General features: G+C 35.5%; 3 protein-coding genes across 4 annotated transcripts; 1 reads left to right on the forward strand and 2 right to left on the reverse strand.

The window, feature by feature from the left end:
* Positions 1–293: 293 nt before the first annotated feature.
* On the reverse strand, positions 294–2,490 carry LOC116112649 (dolichol-phosphate mannosyltransferase subunit 1). Its single transcript, XM_031398770.1, has 8 exons — positions 2,228–2,490; positions 2,013–2,112; positions 1,878–1,911; positions 1,725–1,801; positions 1,393–1,418; positions 1,124–1,288; positions 927–1,041; positions 294–519 (listed from the first exon to the last, which is right to left on the reverse strand). Exons 1-8 carry the CDS (start codon positions 2,326–2,328, stop codon positions 415–417), a joined length of 723 nt encoding a protein of 240 aa, XP_031254630.1. The 5' UTR covers positions 2,329–2,490; the 3' UTR covers positions 294–414.
* A 496-nt stretch (positions 2,491–2,986) lies between these two features.
* On the reverse strand, positions 2,987–14,525 carry LOC116112647 (1,4-alpha-glucan-branching enzyme 1, chloroplastic/amyloplastic-like). 2 transcript variants are annotated; one of them, XM_031398769.1, is made up of 14 exons: positions 14,321–14,525; positions 13,852–13,962; positions 13,120–13,330; positions 12,693–12,762; positions 12,316–12,585; positions 11,092–11,998; positions 10,800–10,916; positions 6,078–6,140; positions 5,314–5,421; positions 4,695–4,796; positions 4,455–4,522; positions 4,208–4,289; positions 3,811–3,927; positions 2,987–3,559 (listed from the first exon to the last, which is right to left on the reverse strand). In XM_031398769.1, the coding sequence occupies exons 1-14, from the start codon at positions 14,411–14,413 to the stop codon at positions 3,290–3,292; spliced, it is 2,589 nt and encodes an 862-aa protein (XP_031254629.1). In that variant the 5' UTR covers positions 14,414–14,525; the 3' UTR covers positions 2,987–3,289. The 2 variants fall into 2 exon arrangements, with proteins under 2 accessions (XP_031254629.1, XP_031254628.1); XM_031398768.1 differs by lacking the exon at positions 6,078–6,140 and adding an exon at positions 10,453–10,515 and having other exon boundaries at positions 14,321–14,523.
* An 896-nt stretch (positions 14,526–15,421) lies between these two features.
* On the forward strand, positions 15,422–17,966 carry LOC116112680 (small nuclear ribonucleoprotein SmD3b). Its single transcript, XM_031398804.1, is given in 6 exon segments — positions 15,422–15,677; positions 16,877–16,923; positions 17,049–17,083; positions 17,086–17,111; positions 17,190–17,249; positions 17,557–17,966. Coding segments are annotated over 6 exon segments (387 nt in total). The 5' UTR covers positions 15,422–15,518; the 3' UTR covers positions 17,617–17,966.
* Positions 17,967–19,323: the final 1,357 nt, after the last annotated feature.

A 19,323-nucleotide genomic window follows, 5' to 3' on the forward strand; every position in this document is an offset into this window, starting at 1 on the left:
TTAAATTGTTTAAATACACCTACAAACTGAATACACAGAATGTTCAAGGGAATGCATACATAGAGAGTACATTAGTATAAATAGTTAAATACAGTGTATGTGTTATTAAAGTATATATGAGAAAAGCCATGAAAGAAAAAAANTCAGGTTCCTATTGTTCTTTACATTCAATATGGTGAAAAAGGCACAACAAAGATATTAATCACACGAAAATTATCTATTGATTATAATGATGTTTATGACTACAACAAAATAAGCATTATTTTGTGATAACAACTGTTCTAAGATTTGTTGGCAATCTCCATTCTTTTGTTGTATAACCAAGAAAAGCCTCTATTATTGACAGAAACGAGAAGAAAAAAGAAACATAAGAAAAGCTTCAGATGATTGTGTTCAATTGATAAAGAGGCCTTTCTACGTTGTGACAAGAAGATATGCAAGGCCTTTCAGATATTCGACAATTTCTGATCCTCCAAGCTTTGAACTTCCAAATACTCTATCAACAAAAGTAATTGGAACCTGTGGAAATGCACAAAACACAGATTAAAGACGATGCCTTAAATTGTTTAAATCCACCTACAAACTGAATACACAGTATGTTCAAGGGAATGCATACATACAGAGTACATTAGTATAAATAGTTAAATACAGTGTATGTGTTATTAACGTATATATGAGAAAAGCCATGAAAGAAAAAAATGTGTATTTAGTCAGGGATGGAAACCAGAGAAAGACTGTTTCTGGACAAATACAACAGTATCTGCACATACCACAACTACAAAAAAAAATTATAAACTTGTGTCTACAGATTCGAGTTATTAAGTTAACAAAATTATGCCAATTTCTTTTATTTTTTTTATGATTTACAGGCACGAAGTCTGTTTATCTCAAGCATACATTACAATAAGAGAAATGCACAACTTCACCTCTTCAATGTGGTAGCCCTTTCTAGAAGCACGAACAATCATCTCCATTTGGAAGACATATCCCTTGCTTACGCAGGAACTAATAACATCTTCAAGCACTGATTTCCTATAAAGCCTTTAAGAACAAGAGCTCAGTTCTAAAATTGTCAAAGTGAAAAAATGATGAATAGCCTAATACTTCAAACCAATTTATGTACCGGAATGATCCAGTCAGATCTGATACACCAGGCCATAAAAGTGTATGTGCAAGGACATTAGCTCCCCTACTTGTTAGCTTTCGCATAAGATTCCACCCATGTACACCACCACCCTTAACATACCGGGTTCCCGTAACCATATCTGCACCAGTCTCCAACTGTTTCCTAATAAAACATGTCGCCAAATTATATTAGAAACATTCCAAGAAATTAGGCATCCTCAGCCACAATGTAATAGTACAATACATATAGACAGGAAAACTTCTTACTTGATGAAGCTTGGCAAGTACTTGGGCTGCCAAAAAATGAAAAAAAAAAAAAGACAAATCAAATGAGTACTGCTTAAATCCTGATTCCATGTCACTGACACACAGGAAGATAGTGTGATCAATGGATTCTAAGCACAGAAAAGTAAATTATTCTTAATTTATATGTTTTAGATGAGCATTAAAGACAGTTAGTTAACTTCCTCAGGCGCCAACCAAGTAGAACATGCAAATGATATATCCAAGATTCAAAATCCACGCCAATCTAAATGAACTCCTAAGCAACTGATTTCAATATTTCCAAGCCAACATTTCAACATTGACATTTAACTTACATGGTGAGAGAGATCAGCATCCATAATTACAACAAAATTTCCAGAAGCATGCTTCAAACCGTGAACGTAAGCCGTCCCTAAATTAAACAAGTGCAACCAGCGTCATTTTTTAATTACTATCAAACAGTTAGTAATATCAATTGTATTACATACCTAACCCAAGTTTCCTCGGTCTAGGTCTTAAAAGCTGCACCATCAAAGACACAAAAGCAGAATTAGAAAGCATTGATTTTTGACCTCCCATTAGAAAGAGGAATAAGATCCAATTTCAGTTGTTATGATGCTTACAATACGGTCCTCTCCATACAATTGCTGCAATTGTTTAACAACTTCTTGTGTACCATCAGGACTCCCATCATCGACCACAATTATTTCAAAATCAACATCCCTATATGAGCCAACATAGAAAAACAACTTAATTCTCACAAACGATTAATTCTAGATAATAAATTAAACGATTAGTTATCATGAAATGATTCATAGAGGATGCGGAGTTAGTTCACCGGAGATGTTTGAAGACGAGATAAACGAGGAGAACAATGTTGAGGCGTTCGTTGTAAGTTGGAACAATTATACTGAACTTGTTGTTGTTCTTCTCTTCCATATTACTTCTATTTCGTATCACAAAACCCTAGAAACTGTAATTTTCAGACCTTCTTCCACTTCGATCGATGCAGAGATCAGTTCCGAACCAGATTCCGCCTTCTTGCTTGACTCGGCTTTGGTGCTTTCCGACTTCTAGTTGGGTTAGCCCGAATCTGATCGGTGGATTTACATTTAGTAGTTCTTGGGCTTGTTTTGGGTCGAACTTGTTGGACTAGCCCATTACACCAAACTCACGACCTTTTCGACATAAGAAATTCTTTACCATTTACATTATCAAAACTTTCTTTGATATTATTATTATTATTATTATATCAAAAATATCCTTGACATTATTAAAAAATCCCCTACATTATATTAAAAAAAAAAAAAAACTCTTCACAATATAAAAATTCCCTTGACTTGATAAATAAACCCCTTAACATATTAAAAGTCCTCTTGATATTATCAAAAAACCCCTTGACATTATTAAAAATCCTTAACATTATCAAAAAGCCCCTTGAAATTATAAAAAAAACTTTGACATTATTCAAAAAGTCCCTTGACGTTATAAAAATACACCTTTACTAAACCAATTGACATTATCGTAACTCTCCCTGGCATTATCCAAATGTTTCGCCAACCCTACAACGTTATAAAAAATCCTTGACATTATGAAATTGAAATATCAACATAAATATTCTCTAAATTTTTTATAGGCCACAATAAGATTTGTGAAACAGCTTTTAAACTGCAACTTTACATTATTGCTAATCACATGAGCAAGTACAATACACATTTAATCCTTGGAATGTAGCAAAAATTCCAGCATAAAGCATATATGAAATCCAGTCTTACCAATGACATATTAAACGGACACCAGAATTTACAGCAGTCCATAAAATCCCGTGATTAATGCTTATTATTGATTATATGACATGAACACATCAATGACGAGCTTGATTTGCACAATAATGGAAGATTCAGTGCTCCGGTGTCCCAACAGACTCACCATCACCTTCTATGGTTGGTAAAGCTTCAAGGTTTTCCCGATCAGCCACAACATCTGCTACTAATGTCGCCTTGCTGCTGACCGATTGACTACAGTTGTCCGCAACATCACCTAATGTCTCATTAGCACTGATCGATTCACTACTGTTTTGCAGAACATCTGCTGCTAATGTCTTTTTCGCATTGGTCAATGAACTTTCGTTGTGCTCTTCTTCTTCTTTTTCTTCCACCCTATGGTAAACCTATAGAAATTTTTTTAACAAAATTGAAGCATTTCATGTTTATTATTCCAAACCAGAGGCAACAGGCTTGATAAGTTCTTTTCAAATGTTTCTCATAGATGGGCTAGAGTGTATAATTGATAGCTAAGTGATCTTTTTAACATAACATATCAATCAAATCAAATTTCCAAATTTTTGGTGTTCAACATATTGTATTGATATTCATAATAAGGGGTAATAGAACCAGAAAGAACATGGAGGGGAGGCCATACCACAGAGGTTCGAGCTGGTGAGAGTACTTTGAATGAGTTCGGACGGTTGTTGAAATTTGTCTCAGGCACACCTGGCATCCCTTCTGGACATGTAAAATGGTCTACATCATGACCCACCTGCCAAAAAATTAATCAATTCAGAGAACAGAAACATCTGGTGAAAGGGTATACAGGCTTTCCAATAAAGATGATTCTATTCCTGTTAACAAGTGAGGAATGCAATGCTTGAGTACTCAGGAGCCATTAGAAGTGAAATTACTTCCCATGAAATATATTACGTCACAATTATATTTAAACAAGAAATCTAACAATTGCTCTCTTCTAAGTAGTATCTCTTATCGTCTATTACTCCAACAGTAACAGGAAGCTAGCACATGGTTTTGCAAGGGCTCCTTACCCTTCCATGTCCACCAAATTCCGAAGCATCACTATCAAGTGCAACTCTATACTTCCCTGGCAAGTCACACCCAACTTTATACCTGCATGTTTAAGATTACAAGTCACCAGATTGAAAGAAAGAAAACAAAAAAAAAAAAAAAATACTGCTATCATCATAATCCAAGCCTCATCCAAACTGTTTTAAACTCTAGACAAATAACTTAGATACACACACAACCCTCTGGCATCACATAAAATATGAATACCCTTCGTATGTATTTTCTGGATGAAAATTGAACACAAAAACCAGATCTCCTCGCTCAAAGACAATAACCTGTAAAGTGAAACAATTAATTAGTGTCTTTGTATAAACTCTGGATTGCTGCTCAAGACTATAATTTTTTTAGTATAGTGTGTGCCCTATTTGAAGTTTTGAACTTCTCATAATAGAATGAGAATCAGCACCACTGAAATGTAACCACTGTATTAAACAACAGGATCTTTACCTTGTCTTCTTCATTTGTGCTGCTCACAATCTGTTTTGATGATGCGAGGAATGAGAATTTATCATCAAGCATGTTCATAGCTCTGTCAAATTCATTCATGAACTGAACAATTTCCAGCACAAATATAAAAAGAGCACTTCAATATTTGTTCCTCGAAAGAAAACAGTAGCAACCTAGTAAAAATTGGAAAATAACATACATGATGTTCTACAAATTATGTTAAAGAGGTGTCTATTGCATTATAGAGTGGAAAAACATGGTGTCCCATACAGGTAGCACACCATAGACCAACATGAAGAGTAGTAGGTTCGTTTTTACACATTTTCTTTCTTGAAAAGCCAATTTGTATCCTGCCTGGAGTTACATGAATAGATGTTGAACAAAAAATGATATAGACTCAGGTAAGACCATTTAATATTAGTCTTAAAAACCCAAATTAAGTAATTAACTATATTGAAAGCATGACAGGAAGATGGAGAGAGATATGGATAGATTCTTTGTTGAAATGGACTGTGGTAGGGCTATTAAGTAAATACTCCTAAAAACCCAAATGAACTTATGGCTATATCAAAAGCATGAACAGAGATAAGAGAGCTTAAACTTAATTAGTGAATCAAACCTTGTATCTTAAGTGATCAGTATCCACCAAGTTCCATTGGCGTCTGCATTTTTCATAACTCCACCCATTGCCCTCTCTTGGGAAGTCAATCCACTCAGGATGGCCAAACTGTAATTACCATACAAGATAAAATAGCCCAAATATCAGAAAACTAAACAGATACACACATTTTGCCTCTTCAACATATGGCTTTACATTATTACGGCAATGAGAAGTTCATTTCAGTTAATGATTTGGTTCTATAAGAGAGGGAATCAGCGTTGTCTTAACATACTAACAAAAAAAAAAAAAAAAACTTATGTGACTATTAGTTCAGAAAGCATCAGTAATATATGTATGCTTCTATTATTGAGGAAAATGAATCATTTTGACCTGGTGTGAGCCAAAAGTTTTGTTCCTCTCTGAAAACTTTGAGTCCGTTTTTGGTTCATTATTTTGATAGTTTTTAGGATAGTATTTTGAAAAAAGTAAAGTTGAGTTGGGTTGAGTTATTTTTACGAGGAAGATAATTGTTAATGTTTTGAGTTGAATAAAGTAGGAATGAATTTTAAGAATATTGAAACAAATGTATTTTTGAATTTTTAGGATAGAATAGTGGAATAGGATAGTGGGAGAATATTAAAACCAATGGAGCCTTTAATTTTGTGGCCATCGAAATAAGAATCTTAATGAAAGCAACTATTATATATCAAGAATAGAAAACCAATTCTGCAGACAATGACACTGATAATTTAGCTGGTTGGCCTTGGGCCAGGTGTACTTACCTCATTCCCCATAAAATTAAGGTAGCCCTCTCCTCCTAATGCCATAGTTAAGAAATGTATCATCTGCCAAAGGAAAAGATAAAGCTGAGAAATAGAATAAAACATCTGGGATTAAATCAATTACAATAAATACAGCAATCAGCCATATTCTGGATCCAAAATATGCATGGGCATCCAAAGCAATTATCTTAAATTTTGTCAGAGAGACGGTGTTGAATATGAGTAGTGAGGCCTCATGTTATACATCTTTGGAAGGATAATTTATATTCATATAGAATAATGACCAGTTGAGCTACAAAAGAAATTACAATAAGAAAGGAGCCCTTATGATTTGGCAACCAACACACCTTATGAAGCGCTATTCCTCGCTGAACAGTTGGAGAGACCTCTGTTAAACTAGACATACCAGAATACATCTCTTCATCCATTAAAAGAAATGCAATAGTCTTGTCACCTACAATGGCCTGCACAAACAGGGCGAACCATAAGAAATGTATTTTAGTAAGAGCTGAACAGAAAATAAGGGGAAAAGAAAAGCAAAGACCTTAGATCTGATTTGACATAGGAGATTTACTATGACGAATACTGTAAAAGTCTTACCTGTTAAAACATATCAATACAACAAAAAATACTTCATACCTGGTCATGACTTTCAGCATAAGATACACACTTCTCAGTGTATCTCCTATTTGTCAAATTCCATGATATTTCCTTCATCGACCATTCTTCATCCTTCTTATTCTTCAAATAATCAATCCACTGGTCAGGGATGGCCATTGCCAGACGATAGTCGAAACCAATACCTCCCTCAGAGACAGGCAAACAAAGTCCAGGCATACCAGAAACATCTTCAGCAATTATAGTTGCATCTGGCAAGATATTGTGAACCAGACTATTTGCCAGCATCATATAAACAACAGCATCAACATCCGTTGACTCACTGAAATACTCATTATAATTCCCAGTAAAAGCCGTGTTAATCCCATGATGATGATACAACATTGAAGTTACCCCATCGAATCGGAATCCATCAAATTTGTACTCCTCAAGCCACCACCTCAAGTTGGACAAAAGGAAGCGAAGTACTTCCCAATTTGCATAATTGAAGAGCCTACTATCCCACAATGCATGGTAGCCTCGACTGCCAGCATGGAAATACGATTCTTGTGAGCTTTGGCCAACATCATAGCCATTAAGGCCATCAGTGACATTGTTACTTGCATGGCTGTGAACAACATCCATCAAGACCCGCAGACCTAAGCTATGGGCTTTATCAATTAAATACTTAAGGTCATCAGGAGTTCCAGATCTGCTACTTTCAGCAAAAAAGTTTGTTACATGATAACCAAATGATGCATAGTAGGAATGCTCTATCACAGCCATTAACTGGACTGTGTTATAGTTATTTGCTCGAATACGAGGCAAAACATCATCAGCAAATTCTCTATACGAATTCACACGGGGTTCAGAGCTGCTCATTCCAACATGAGCTTCATATATCCTTGGGGCCATAGGCTTTGGGGGCGGAGGGTACTTAAACTCATACCTGCATGATGGATGAAAGAATGGATCAACAAACACTACTTCTATATAACTTTAATTGCAGAGACCCTTAGTTCTAATTAAACTAGATGAAAAGATGGTACCAAGTTCCTAATGTTGAGATGTCTGACTACATTACAGAAGAACTTACATTATAAATTATGCAACATATTCTACTTCTTGCACTGAAACTATGCAACTAAGCATTTTGAAAACAAACAATTGCTCTCGTATAATCCTTCGATTCTTTTCCAGAGTTTTGATTAAAGCTGTTTGCTGTGACTAAAAGACCAAGACAGGTTGAATAAGAATAATCAATACCTTTCCGATGCTGGCGGATCCCAGTATACACCATCATATGGGGCCGCAAAACTTGTAGGGTCTACAGTAGCATATTTAATCCATGCAGGGATTCTATCAACCCAAACCCCATCACCATGCTTGAATCGGAATTTGACTCGTGAACCATGAGGAATAGCCGGAGTTCCAACAGAATCTGGAATTTTGATACTCCAAACACCATATTGATCCTTTACCATCTTGTGGTTAGAACCATCCCATTGATTGAAGTCCCCAATAACTTGTGCTTCCCTGGCTCATATAAATCCTAATCATACAACTAACATATGGTTTGACCAAAAATGAGAATAAACGGGTAGTTCCTAAAATTTTGCTTAAAAATAAAAGAAAAAACTTACAGAGCTGCTGGGGCCCACTCACGGTACACAATGCCACCTTCTTCCCTATTAAATCCGAATTTCAAATAACCTAAAAATGAAGTAGTTTAGTATTTACATTAAAATAACTAGTAGCCAAATAAGAATTGACAAAAGGCCATCAAACATATAAGATACACCCAAGATCAAATCAACGGAGCAATGGATAGTATGTTGAAAATTAGTTGTAATTACACGTAACAATTTTGATTATGTTAGAAAATGACATATCAATCAATTTCAAAGAATGTTATCTCATGTAGACTCTTATGTGAAAAGTATCAGTTAATTAGCTCCTGTTTCCATAGACTTCAATAATTTACAAAATTACATTGTTGAACTACCACACTATTCAAGGAATGAGTCAGAGAGGAAAGAAAGGAGATAGCATGATGATATAGGATATTACCTTTTGCAAATTCCTCAAGACCTCCTTCATACTTTTCAAAAAGGTTTTTCTGATCTACATACTTTCTCACTCTGTATTTGAAGTGATCTTTAAATGGTTCTAAGCCTGGATCAATGCGCAAGATACCAATATTTTCTGTATCATCTTCCATACTTGTCATTGTTGAGGGGTCATCTGTCAAAACGGCAGAGATAGGAGAATTGTGCTCCACCTGGTGATGTATAGAATAAAATGTATGAAAAGAAGTAAGAACACCTGATTAACACTTACTAATAACCACCATACTTGAAGTCAATAATCAACCAGAATACACCTAGGATAAAAGAGAGATGGTGAGAAATCTTGTATTTATATTGTTAAGAACTTCCCAATAATTCACCACATAGAAATTTATTTAAGTGAATTCAATTAGGTTTATGATCTAAGGATGGTAAGGAAGGAACAAAACTCTGTAACATTTAAGTTCAAATAATCTGTTGACCCTGGCTTCTTCACATGCACAATCAGCATCAACCAATCTAGGACAATAGTCAATCAGAAACCAACCCACCCAACAGAGCTACAGCTTAATGACTAACTATTTAAGGAAAAAAACGCCATACAAAATCAGCTTCTAAATATATTTGAAATGTGGTGATGAAAATTTAATCAAAAACACCTTTAGCCGATTAGAAATCCCTGAGATAGTAACATCTTTCTATGATGCTTCATGTTAGAAATGTCAAAACATACCCTACGGTGCACCGGAATTCTTGTTGAGAGAATGTGATGCCTAAGCAATTTTTGCGACCCACACGTTCCTTTGTTTGGTAGTTGATTGGCAAGCTTGTTGTTTCTTTCAGCCTGTTGAAAAGATCAAGCAGTTCATAAACCATCATTAAATACCATCTTCAAGTATATGATCCACTTCGCCATTTCAAAAACAAGATTATTGTATAAATAACATCTATTTCCAAATATCTAATACATCTGAGTTTCAATAAATCAGAAACGTTCAAATTAAGACACTTGGCAAATACTAGATTCAAGAAAAATAAACATCAAACTCGTGAACATTTAAAAAAACACTATTCAGCTGACAAATTCAATACGTTTCGGAAAACAAAGTTGACTAACAATATCAGTAATGACAGAACTCATCCGAATGTTACAATGGCTCACTCCAAAGATTCAAAATATGAAAATGAAGTTGATTGTTTACCCTTGTCCTTGTGTAATTTTCACTTGATGAAAGTGAAAAAGACGCAACAGCAGGTGAGAAAACTAGACGCGAAGAATTCAACAGCTTCTCCATTTCAGCTTATCTGCTTCATCTGAGAATGAAAGCTTCTTAAGCTGAAAAAGGCAACTGTACGAGGACATATAAACATGACGGCACTCACCATCAGAAAAATATAAACCGTTGGATCTCTGTGATGGACCCACAATCGAAATCATTTGGAAATCCACTTGTCTTTTGTCAGATGATTTTTTGATTGCTTTGAAAGGCAACAGTCAGGAGAAGCAAAGCATATAACTCCACGTGACAACTCACACACCGTCAAAATCTCGAATTTGTTAAAAAATAAATTCATTGGATTTTAAACGGATGGCCATCGAAATAAGAATCTTAATGAAAGCAACTATTATATATCAAGAATAGAAAACTAATTCTGCAGATAATGACACTGATAATTTAGCTGGTTGGCTTTGGGCTAGGTGTACTTACCTCATTCCCCATAAAATTAAGGTAGCCCTCTCCTCCTAATGCCATAGTTAAGAAATGTATCATCTGCCAAAGGAAAAGATAAAGCTGAGAAATAGAATAAAACATCTGGGATTAAATCAATTACAATAAATACAGCAATCAGCCAGATTCTGGATCCAAAATATGCATGGGCATCCAAAGCAATTATCTTAAATTTTGTCAGAGCAATGGTGTTGAATATGAGTAGTGAGGCCTCATATTATACATCTTTGGAAGTATAATTTATATTCATATAGAATAATGACCAGTTGAGCTACAAAAGAAATTACAATAAGAAAGGAGCCCTTATGATTTGGCAACCAACACACCTTATGAAGTGCTATTCCTCGCTGAACAGTTGGAGAGACCTCTGTTAAACTAGACATACCAGAATACATCTCTTCATCCATTAAAAGAAATGCAATAGTCTTGTCACCTACAATGGCCTGCACAAACAGGGCGAACCGTAAGAAATGTATTTTAGTAAGAGCTGAACAGAAAATAAGGGGAAAAGAAAAGCAAAGACCTTAGATCTGATTTGACATAGGAGATTTACTATGACGAATACTGTAAAAGTCTTACCTGTTAAAACATATCAATACAACAAAAAATACTTCATACCTGGTCATGACTTTCAGCATAAGATACACACTTCTCAGTGTATCTCCTATTTGTCAAATTCCATGATATTTCCTTCATCGACCATTCTTCATCCTTCTTATTCTTCAAATAATCAATCCACTGGTCAGGGATGGCCATTGCCAGACGGTAGTTGAAACCAATACCTCCCTCAGAGACAGGCAAACAAAGTCCAGGCATACCAGAAACATCTTCAGCAATTATAGTTGCATCTGGCAAGATATTGTGAACCAGACTATTTGCCAGCATCATATAAACAACAGCATCAACATCCGTTGACTCACTGAAATACTCATTATAATTCCCAGTAAAAGCCGTGTTAATCCCATGATGATGATACAACATTGAAGTTACCCCATCGAATCGGAATCCATCAAATTTGTACTCCTCAAGCCACCACCTCAAGTTGGACAAAAGGAAGCGAAGTACTTCCCAATTTGCATAATTGAAGAGCCTACTATCCCACAATGCATGGTAGCCTCGACTGCCAGCATGGAAATACGATTCTTGTGAGCTTTGGCCAACATCATAGCCATTAAGGCCATCAGTGACATTGTTACTTGCATGGCTGTGAACAACATCCATCAAGACCCGCAGACCTAAGCTATGGGCTTTATCAATTAAATACTTAAGGTCATCAGGAGTTCCAGATCTGCTACTTACAGCAAAAAAGTTTGTTACATGATAACCAAATGATGCATAGTAGGAATGCTCTATCACAGCCATTAACTGGACTGTGTTATAGTTATTTGCTCGAATACGAGGCAAAACATCATCAGCAAATTCTCTATAAGAATTCACACGGGGTTCAGAGCAGCTCATTCCAACATGAGCTTCATATATCCTTGGGGCCATAGGCTTTGGGGGCTGAGGGTACTTAAACTCATACCTGCATGATGGATGAAAGAATGGATCAACAAACACTACTTCTATATAACTTTAATTGCAGAGACCCTTAGTTCTAATTAAACTAGATGAAAAGATGGTAAGAAGTTCCTAATGTTGAGATGTCTGACTACATTACAGAAGAACTTACATTATAAATTATGCAACATATTCTACTTCTTGCACTGAAACTATGCAACTAAGCATTTTGAAAACAAACAATTGCTCTCATATAATCCTTCGATTCTTTTCCAGAGTTTTGATTAAAGCTGTTTGCTGTGACCAAAAGACCAAGACAGGTTGAATAAGAATAATCAATACCTTTCCGATGCTGGCGGATCCCAGTATACACCATCATATGGGGCCGCAAAACTTGTAGGGTCTACAGTAGCATATTTAATCCATGCAGGGATTCTATCAACCCAAACCCCATCACCATGCTTGAATCGGAATTTGACTCGTGAACCATGAGGAATAGCCGGAGTTCCAACAGAATCTGGAATTTTGATACTCCAAACACCATATTGATCCTTTACCATCTTGTGGTTAGAACCATCCCATTGATTGAAGTCCCCAATAACTTGTGCTTCCCTGGCTCATATAAATCCTAATCATACAACTAACATATGGTTTGACCAAAAATGAGAATAAACGGGTAGTTCCTAAAATTTTGCTTAAAAATAAAAGAAAAAACTTACAGAGCTGCTGGGGCCCACTCACGGTACACAATGCCACCTTCTTCCCTATTAAATCCGAATTTCAAATAACCTAAAAATGAAGTAGTTTAGTATTTACATTAAAATAACTAGTAGCCAAATAAGAATTGACAAAAGGCCATCAAACATATAAGATACACCCAAGATCAAATCAACGGAGCAATGGATAGTATGTTGAAAATTAGTTGTAATTACACGTAACAATTTTGATTATGTTAGAAAATGACATATCAATCAATTTCAAAGAATGTTATCTCATGTAGACTCTTATGTGAAAAGTATCAGTTAATTAGCTCCTGTTTCCATAGACTTCAATAATTTACAAAATTACATTGTTGAACTACCACACTATTCAAGGAATGAGTCAGAGAGGAAAGAAAGGAGATAGCATGATGATATAGGATATTACCTTTTGCAAATTCCTCAAGACCTCCTTCATACTTTTCAAAAAGGTTTTTCTGATCTACATACTTCCTCACTCTGTATTTGAAGTGATCTTTAAATGGTTCTAAGCCTGGATCAATGCGCAAGATACCAATATTTTCTGTATCATCGTCCATACTTGTCATTGTTGAGGGGTCATCTGTCAAAACGGCAGAGATAGGAGAATTGTGCTCCACCTGGTGATGTATAGAATAAAATGTATGAAAAGAAGTAAGAACACCTGATTAACACTTACTAATAACCACCATACTTGAAGTCAATAATCAACCAGAATACACCTAGGATAAAAGAGAGATGGTGAGAAATCTTGTATTTATATTGTTAAGAACTTCCCAATAATTCACCACATAGAAATTTATTTAAGTGAATTCAATTAGGTTTATGATCTAAGGATGGTAAGGAAGGAACAAAACTCTGTAACATTTAAGTTCAAATAATCTGTTGACCCTGGCTTCTTCACATGCACAATCAGCATCAACCAATCTAGGACAATAGTCAATCAGAAACCAACCCACCCAACAGAGCTACAGCTTAATGACTAACTATTTAAGGAAAAAAACGCCATACAAAATCAGCTTCTAAATATATTTGAAATGTGGTGATGAAAATTTAATCAAAAACACCTTTAGCCGATTAGAAATCCCTGAGATAGTAACATCTTTCTATGATGCTTCATGTTAGAAATGTCAAAACATACCCTACGGTGCACCGGAATTCTTGTTGAGAGAATGTGATGCCTAAGCAATTTTTGCGACCCACACGTTCCTTTGTTTGGTAGTTGATTGGCAAGCTTGTTGTTTCTTTCAGCCTGTTGAAAAGATCAAGCAGTTCATAAACCATCATTAAATACCATCTTCAAGTATATGATCCACTTCGCCATTTCAAAAACAAGATTATTGTATAAATAACATCTATTTCCAAATATCTAATACATCTGAGTTTCAATAAATCAGAAACGTTCAAATTAAGACACTTGGCAAATACTAGATTCAAGAAAAATAAACATCAAACTCGTGAACATTTAAAAAAACACTATTCAGCTGACAAATTCAATACGTTTCGGAAAACAAAGTTGACTAACAATATCAGTAATGACAGAACTCATCCGAATGTTACAATGGCTCACTCCAAAGATTCAAAATATGAAAATGAAGTTGATTGTTTACCCTTGTCCTTGTGTAATTTTCACTTGATGAAAGTGAAAAAGACGCAACAGCAGGTGAGAAAACTAGACGCGAAGAATTCAACAGCTTCTCCATTTCAGCTTATCTGCTTCATCTGAGAATGAAAGCTTCTTAAGCTGAAAAAGGCTACTGTACGAGGACATATAAACATGACGGCACTCACCATCAGAAAAATATAAACCGTTGGATCTCTGTGATGGACCCACAATCGAAATCATTTGGAAATCCACTTGTCTTTTGTCAGATGATTATTTGATTGCTTTGAAAGGCAACAGGCAGGAGAAGCAAAGCATATAACTCCACGTGACAACTCACACACCGTCAAAATCTCGAATTTGTTAAAAAATAAATTCATTGGATTTTAAACGGATAATACTTATAATCATTTTTTATAAATTTTTTATTATAGTATAACAATTCGATTAATTTATATCGGATCTTATATGAGTTTTACACAAGTGTCATTAATTAATTATAAATTATCACAACAAAATTATTAAAAAAAAAAAATTATAAGAAAAAGTTATTTGATGAAGTATTACTCATTTTAACTTTTAATACCAGCTAATTTTTTCCTTCAAGTATTCGAGTATTACAATTATCGGACGGTTGAAGAGCCATCACGTAAAGTATCGATATCTGGCGCCATTGATGCAATCACGAAAAATCGAAAATCTCAACTGCCAAGTAGTGCAAAATACTGTATAGTAATCTGATTTTGTAGTCGCTACAACGGTTAGATTTCGGCTTTAGCTACGACGCCACCTCAAAGATTCTTGAGAACCGTAATTCCGAAAATATCCTTATTTTCTACGATATGTCAGAATTACCCGGATCCCCTGTGACCGCCCCTATGGACAGATCACAAGAAGTCCAAAGTCAACTCAAATAATTCAATCACGATTATTTTGCCTAGGCCCCACAAAGAGAGGTGGAATTCTTCTACTGTATGTTTTTTGGTTTCTATAATTCACTGCAACGGCTTATACTTATGCCACGTCATTACCTGTAATATCTAAAATGCCCTGCGTAATTCTAATATTACAAAGTTGCCCCGAAACTTTTTGTGCGATGCGAGTTTAAATGAGATTTTGAGTGTCCAGTGTAAATCACAGCGCGGTAGAGAGTTTGATTAGGGTTTAGTACAGAGACCTTCGAGGAGAGAAAGAGAGAAGAAGCCATGAGCCGGAGCTTGGGGATACCAGTGAAACTATTACATGAGGCATCAGGCCATGTGGTTACAGTGGAGCTCAAGAGCGGAGAACTCTACAGAGGAAGTATGATTGAGTGTGAAGATAACTGGAATTGCCAGCTCGAGAATATCACCTACACTGCCAAGGTAATATAACTACCTTTTTATCTTAATTTTTCCTTTGATGTTCACTTAAAATCTGTGAGGCTAGATTTTACACTCTGTAGTATAAAACCCTAAATTTTACTAACTGAGTACGTAATTGAAGGAGAGTTTTCGATTAGTTTTTCTCTACGGATTTGAGGAGGTTGATTTTATATCGGTGAAGTTGTTTAAAATGGTGAAATAAATATCTCCTTACTCCAAGTTGATGATTGTTAAACCCTAGCATTTTGGGTTTAAGGAAAATGTGTGATTTTTGAATTTTAGGTTTTTAACAATTTGAAGATATGACCTATATATATATATATATATAGTGCGCTAGACCATTTTGGCTTGCTACTGAGGATGCTTTAGCCTACCATTGCTCTAAAAGTGGTCCATTGCGATGAAATTTTACAAAGGGGAATCTGGCTCATCACGTGAGCTTTGCTTCTGGTTTGAGAAAGACTAAATGGAATTCTGAATAATAGAAAATTATGATGAAATTGGATGGAATGAATGAAACCAGAATTTAAAAAAAAAAAAAATTTCTGATTTTAATAATGCCTTGCTTTTTATGCTATGCTGTCCTCCGTTGCAGTTGTAAGTCCTTGGATTTTGTGTATAGGTGCCAGTTCTGTACATTTTCTGTGTAAGATGGATTTGATGTTGGTTTCGATTCATCTGTCACAGAAAAATACTTGTCTGATTGGTTTTTTTAGATATACGTACAACAAAGAGTAATAATATTGTAGCAGTGTTGGTTTCTGGAATTGAGTGAAGAAGTGCCAGCAGCCTGAAATGAATCTTAGTTATCTTGTGCCTTATCTTCTTTTTTTTTTTTTTTTTTTTTCCACTACAAGAAACAGAAAATATATTCAAACATAGAAGATAATAAAAAAAGGGACAAGCTAAGTACAAAAAGTTGTAACTTTCCGTATAGACTTGAGAGAGTCATTTACCATACAAAGATTATTAATCAAACAAAACATACAAGAGCCCCCAATCAAAATAACATAAACCATCTTGTGCCTTTTCTTTTTCATGGGTAATGGCTTTAGTTCTACTAATGGATTGGATCTCTTATTTGCTTTTATATGCAGTCATAATTATTATCCCTGCTATTGTGATTACTTTCTCTTCATATTTGCTTTTATCTTTCATTTCGTCCCCATCAGTTACTGAATTGGTTTCTTCTTCAACAGGATGGAAAGGTTTCACAGCTTGAGCATGTTTTCATTCGGGCAGCAAAGTCAGTTGTTATTCATATATACTATTTTGGTTGTTGTGATCAGCTAACTGTGTTATAACTTGAGATATTTGGTCACCTCTTATCATATTGACTGAATTATTTTGAACAATACGAAATTTATACAGGTTTATGGTCATACCGGACATGTTAAAGAATGCTCCAAGTTCAAGCGTCTAGATGCTAGAATCAAGTATCCTATAACTAAGTTATTCTCCTGAATCACATTCTTGTATTATGATTTCTTCTTAAATGTTTCTAAAATCTTGAAGGGTAAGAGCTCATCAATTGGAGTTGGTAGGGGCAGGGCTGTGGCTATGCGGGCTAAAGTAAGTAGCTTTTTAATTTGTTATTATAGATTTGTATATTCCATGACATACATTTACATTCTCAAATCAATTATTATAAGGATGCAAAATTTGATAGAAGCTTAACGTTCCAAATGCTTGTATCCTTGAATGAGAAATTGGGTACTTTGGGGATACATGTTGCACAATTTAAACTAGTGATAAAGTTCCCTTTTTGTTTCCATACCGAGTCAGCTATGAAATTAATGAACTTACAGAATCTTTACTGCTTCTGTGCTTAAGCGATAGTCCAGCTGATCATGACTGACCTTTTCTATTTTATTAACAGGCTGCAGCAGCTGGCCGGAGCACACCTGGTAGGGGTGCTGTACCACCTGTTCGAAGGTAATCTGCCCTTGGAAAACTGTAGATCATAACCTTCTCTCTGGAGCATTATTGTCAACTACTGTAGGTCATCTGAGTAATGTCTTGAGTTTAGGATTCCTACTCTTGAGGCCCTTAAAACTTTAATGAAAAATGATGCTGCTGTTCCTGCTTAAATTTGTTGAAAAGAATGGGGCGGGAAAAAGGGATTATGTTACCTGGACTATCACAAGCTCAGTTTTTGTAATCTATTGAATATTACTAATTTGATCTTTTATGTGTTTGGAATTTGGACAGTTTCTATTGGTAATATGACCTTTTTATTACAGCTAAGCATGTTGATATGGTCTCAGAACTGATCCATGAGCCTTTTTATGTGATATGATAGGTGAACTATGGCCTTATATGTTGATGCTGCTTATATTTAACGCCTTTACTTGATTTGGTTATTTAAGACGTTGTGCGCAATTCCAGATGTTTACCTTGGAAGCATACGAGACCATAAAAAATTTATCGTTCAACTCGTGTGGTGTCCATCTTATAATCGTAAACCTTTTGTTTGATTGGGAGATTTAATATGCTGTCTTACTCCATCCCATTATCCATCACTAGAATTGTCCTGTAGAAAAAGCACAGCAATATGATTTTGGTACGTTTTCCAACCTGTGCTAGCCAGATGGTCTTATAGGTTGCAGCCCTTAAAAATTGAGCATGACTCTGTCACGTTAAATCTCTTTGTATACGTAAAGAAGAGTAAACGGTATATTTTCACACAAAGTTTGGTGAAATCTCAAGTTGGTATTTTTGATTGTATTTATTTTAGATTCTTACCCTTAAAGTAATAGTGTTAACAATTCTTATGTTAAAGAGGTTGCAATTGTTATAATGCTTATAACAAATAAATTAGTAAATTATTTTTAACTTCTAAATTAGTAGAATTATTTTTACCATTTTATTTTTAAACTACTTCAATAACACCTTTGGCAATTGTGCACCCTCTCGATTTTTGCTCGATCTGGGTTATTTTCGACGGTGTTGAACCCCTTAGTCACCTCCATCACCTTCTCCATAGTCTATTGTCCAAAACCCCTTTGGTTCCTGACTTATTGGCCCCTTCGATCGTCGGCGTCGTTCGGTTTAGGGTTTTGTTGTTCTTTGTTGGATTCCAATGGTAAAAATCCAATTGGACACTACCATTGTAACCAACGTCTCCAACTTTAAAAAACCTCTATGTCCTCACCAACCGTTTAGTCGTGGTTCACCGATTGAGAGGTTCGTGTTCATCTCATTTTTTTGAGCTGTTGTGGTCGACAAATAGTGAGTTGTTGTGGTCGGGAAGGTTAGGAGTTTTTTAAGGGGGATGCAAGGAGTCAAATGGTGGTGGTGGTGGTGGTTGGGGTTGTCATTGCTCAAAAAGGCCGAAAATCGGCAAAAAAACAGTCGCATGTCACAGTTGTCGTGGTCAATGATCAGCGAGTGATGAGGGTTTGTGAAGGGTAAGATTTTGTAAAGGGGTGGATGGAGGTTCGAATGGTGGTAACAATGGTAATTTTGGATGAAAGAATCACCGAAAAATGGTGAAAAACACCAGGGGCGATGTTTACTAGTGTGCGTTGGAGCACTGTTAGAGGCAACAATCTACTAACGTGCACCACCTCCTGCAAAATGATCAATTTACCCTTTTACCGTTATATTAAACAATTTTTTATCACTTTAATGGTGAGAATTTAGA

The sequence above is a fragment of the Pistacia vera genome, unplaced genomic scaffold, assembly GCF_008641045.1.
Source record: "Pistacia vera cultivar Batoury unplaced genomic scaffold, PisVer_v2 Contig665, whole genome shotgun sequence".
Classification (NCBI taxonomy): domain Eukaryota; kingdom Viridiplantae; phylum Streptophyta; class Magnoliopsida; order Sapindales; family Anacardiaceae; genus Pistacia; species Pistacia vera.

What these genes read in the sequence shown, in the direction of transcription:
- LOC116112649 (XM_031398770.1), bottom strand. Translation starts at nt 2,328, where the DNA reads ATGGAAGAGAAGAACAACAACAAGTTCAGTATAATTGTTCCAACTTAC. An exon ending in CTCGTCTTCAAACATCTCCG is followed by an intron (nt 2,113 to 2,227) that starts GTGAACTAACTC and finishes TGGCTCATATAG; the next exon opens with GGATGTTGATTTTGAAATAA. An exon ending in ACCGAGGAAACTTGGGTTAG is followed by an intron (nt 1,802 to 1,877) that starts GTATGTAATACA and finishes TGTTTAATTTAG; the next exon opens with GGACGGCTTACGTTCACGGT.
- LOC116112647 (XM_031398769.1), bottom strand. Translation starts at nt 14,413, where the DNA reads ATGGAGAAGCTGTTGAATTCTTCGCGTCTAGTTTTCTCACCTGCTGTT. An exon ending in GAGTGGGCCCCAGCAGCTCT is followed by an intron (nt 12,586 to 12,692) that starts GTAAGTTTTTTC and finishes TATATGAGCCAG; the next exon opens with GGAAGCACAAGTTATTGGGG. An exon ending in ATGCTGAAAGTCATGACCAG is followed by an intron (nt 10,917 to 11,091) that starts GTATGAAGTATT and finishes CTGTTTGTGCAG; the next exon opens with GCCATTGTAGGTGACAAGAC.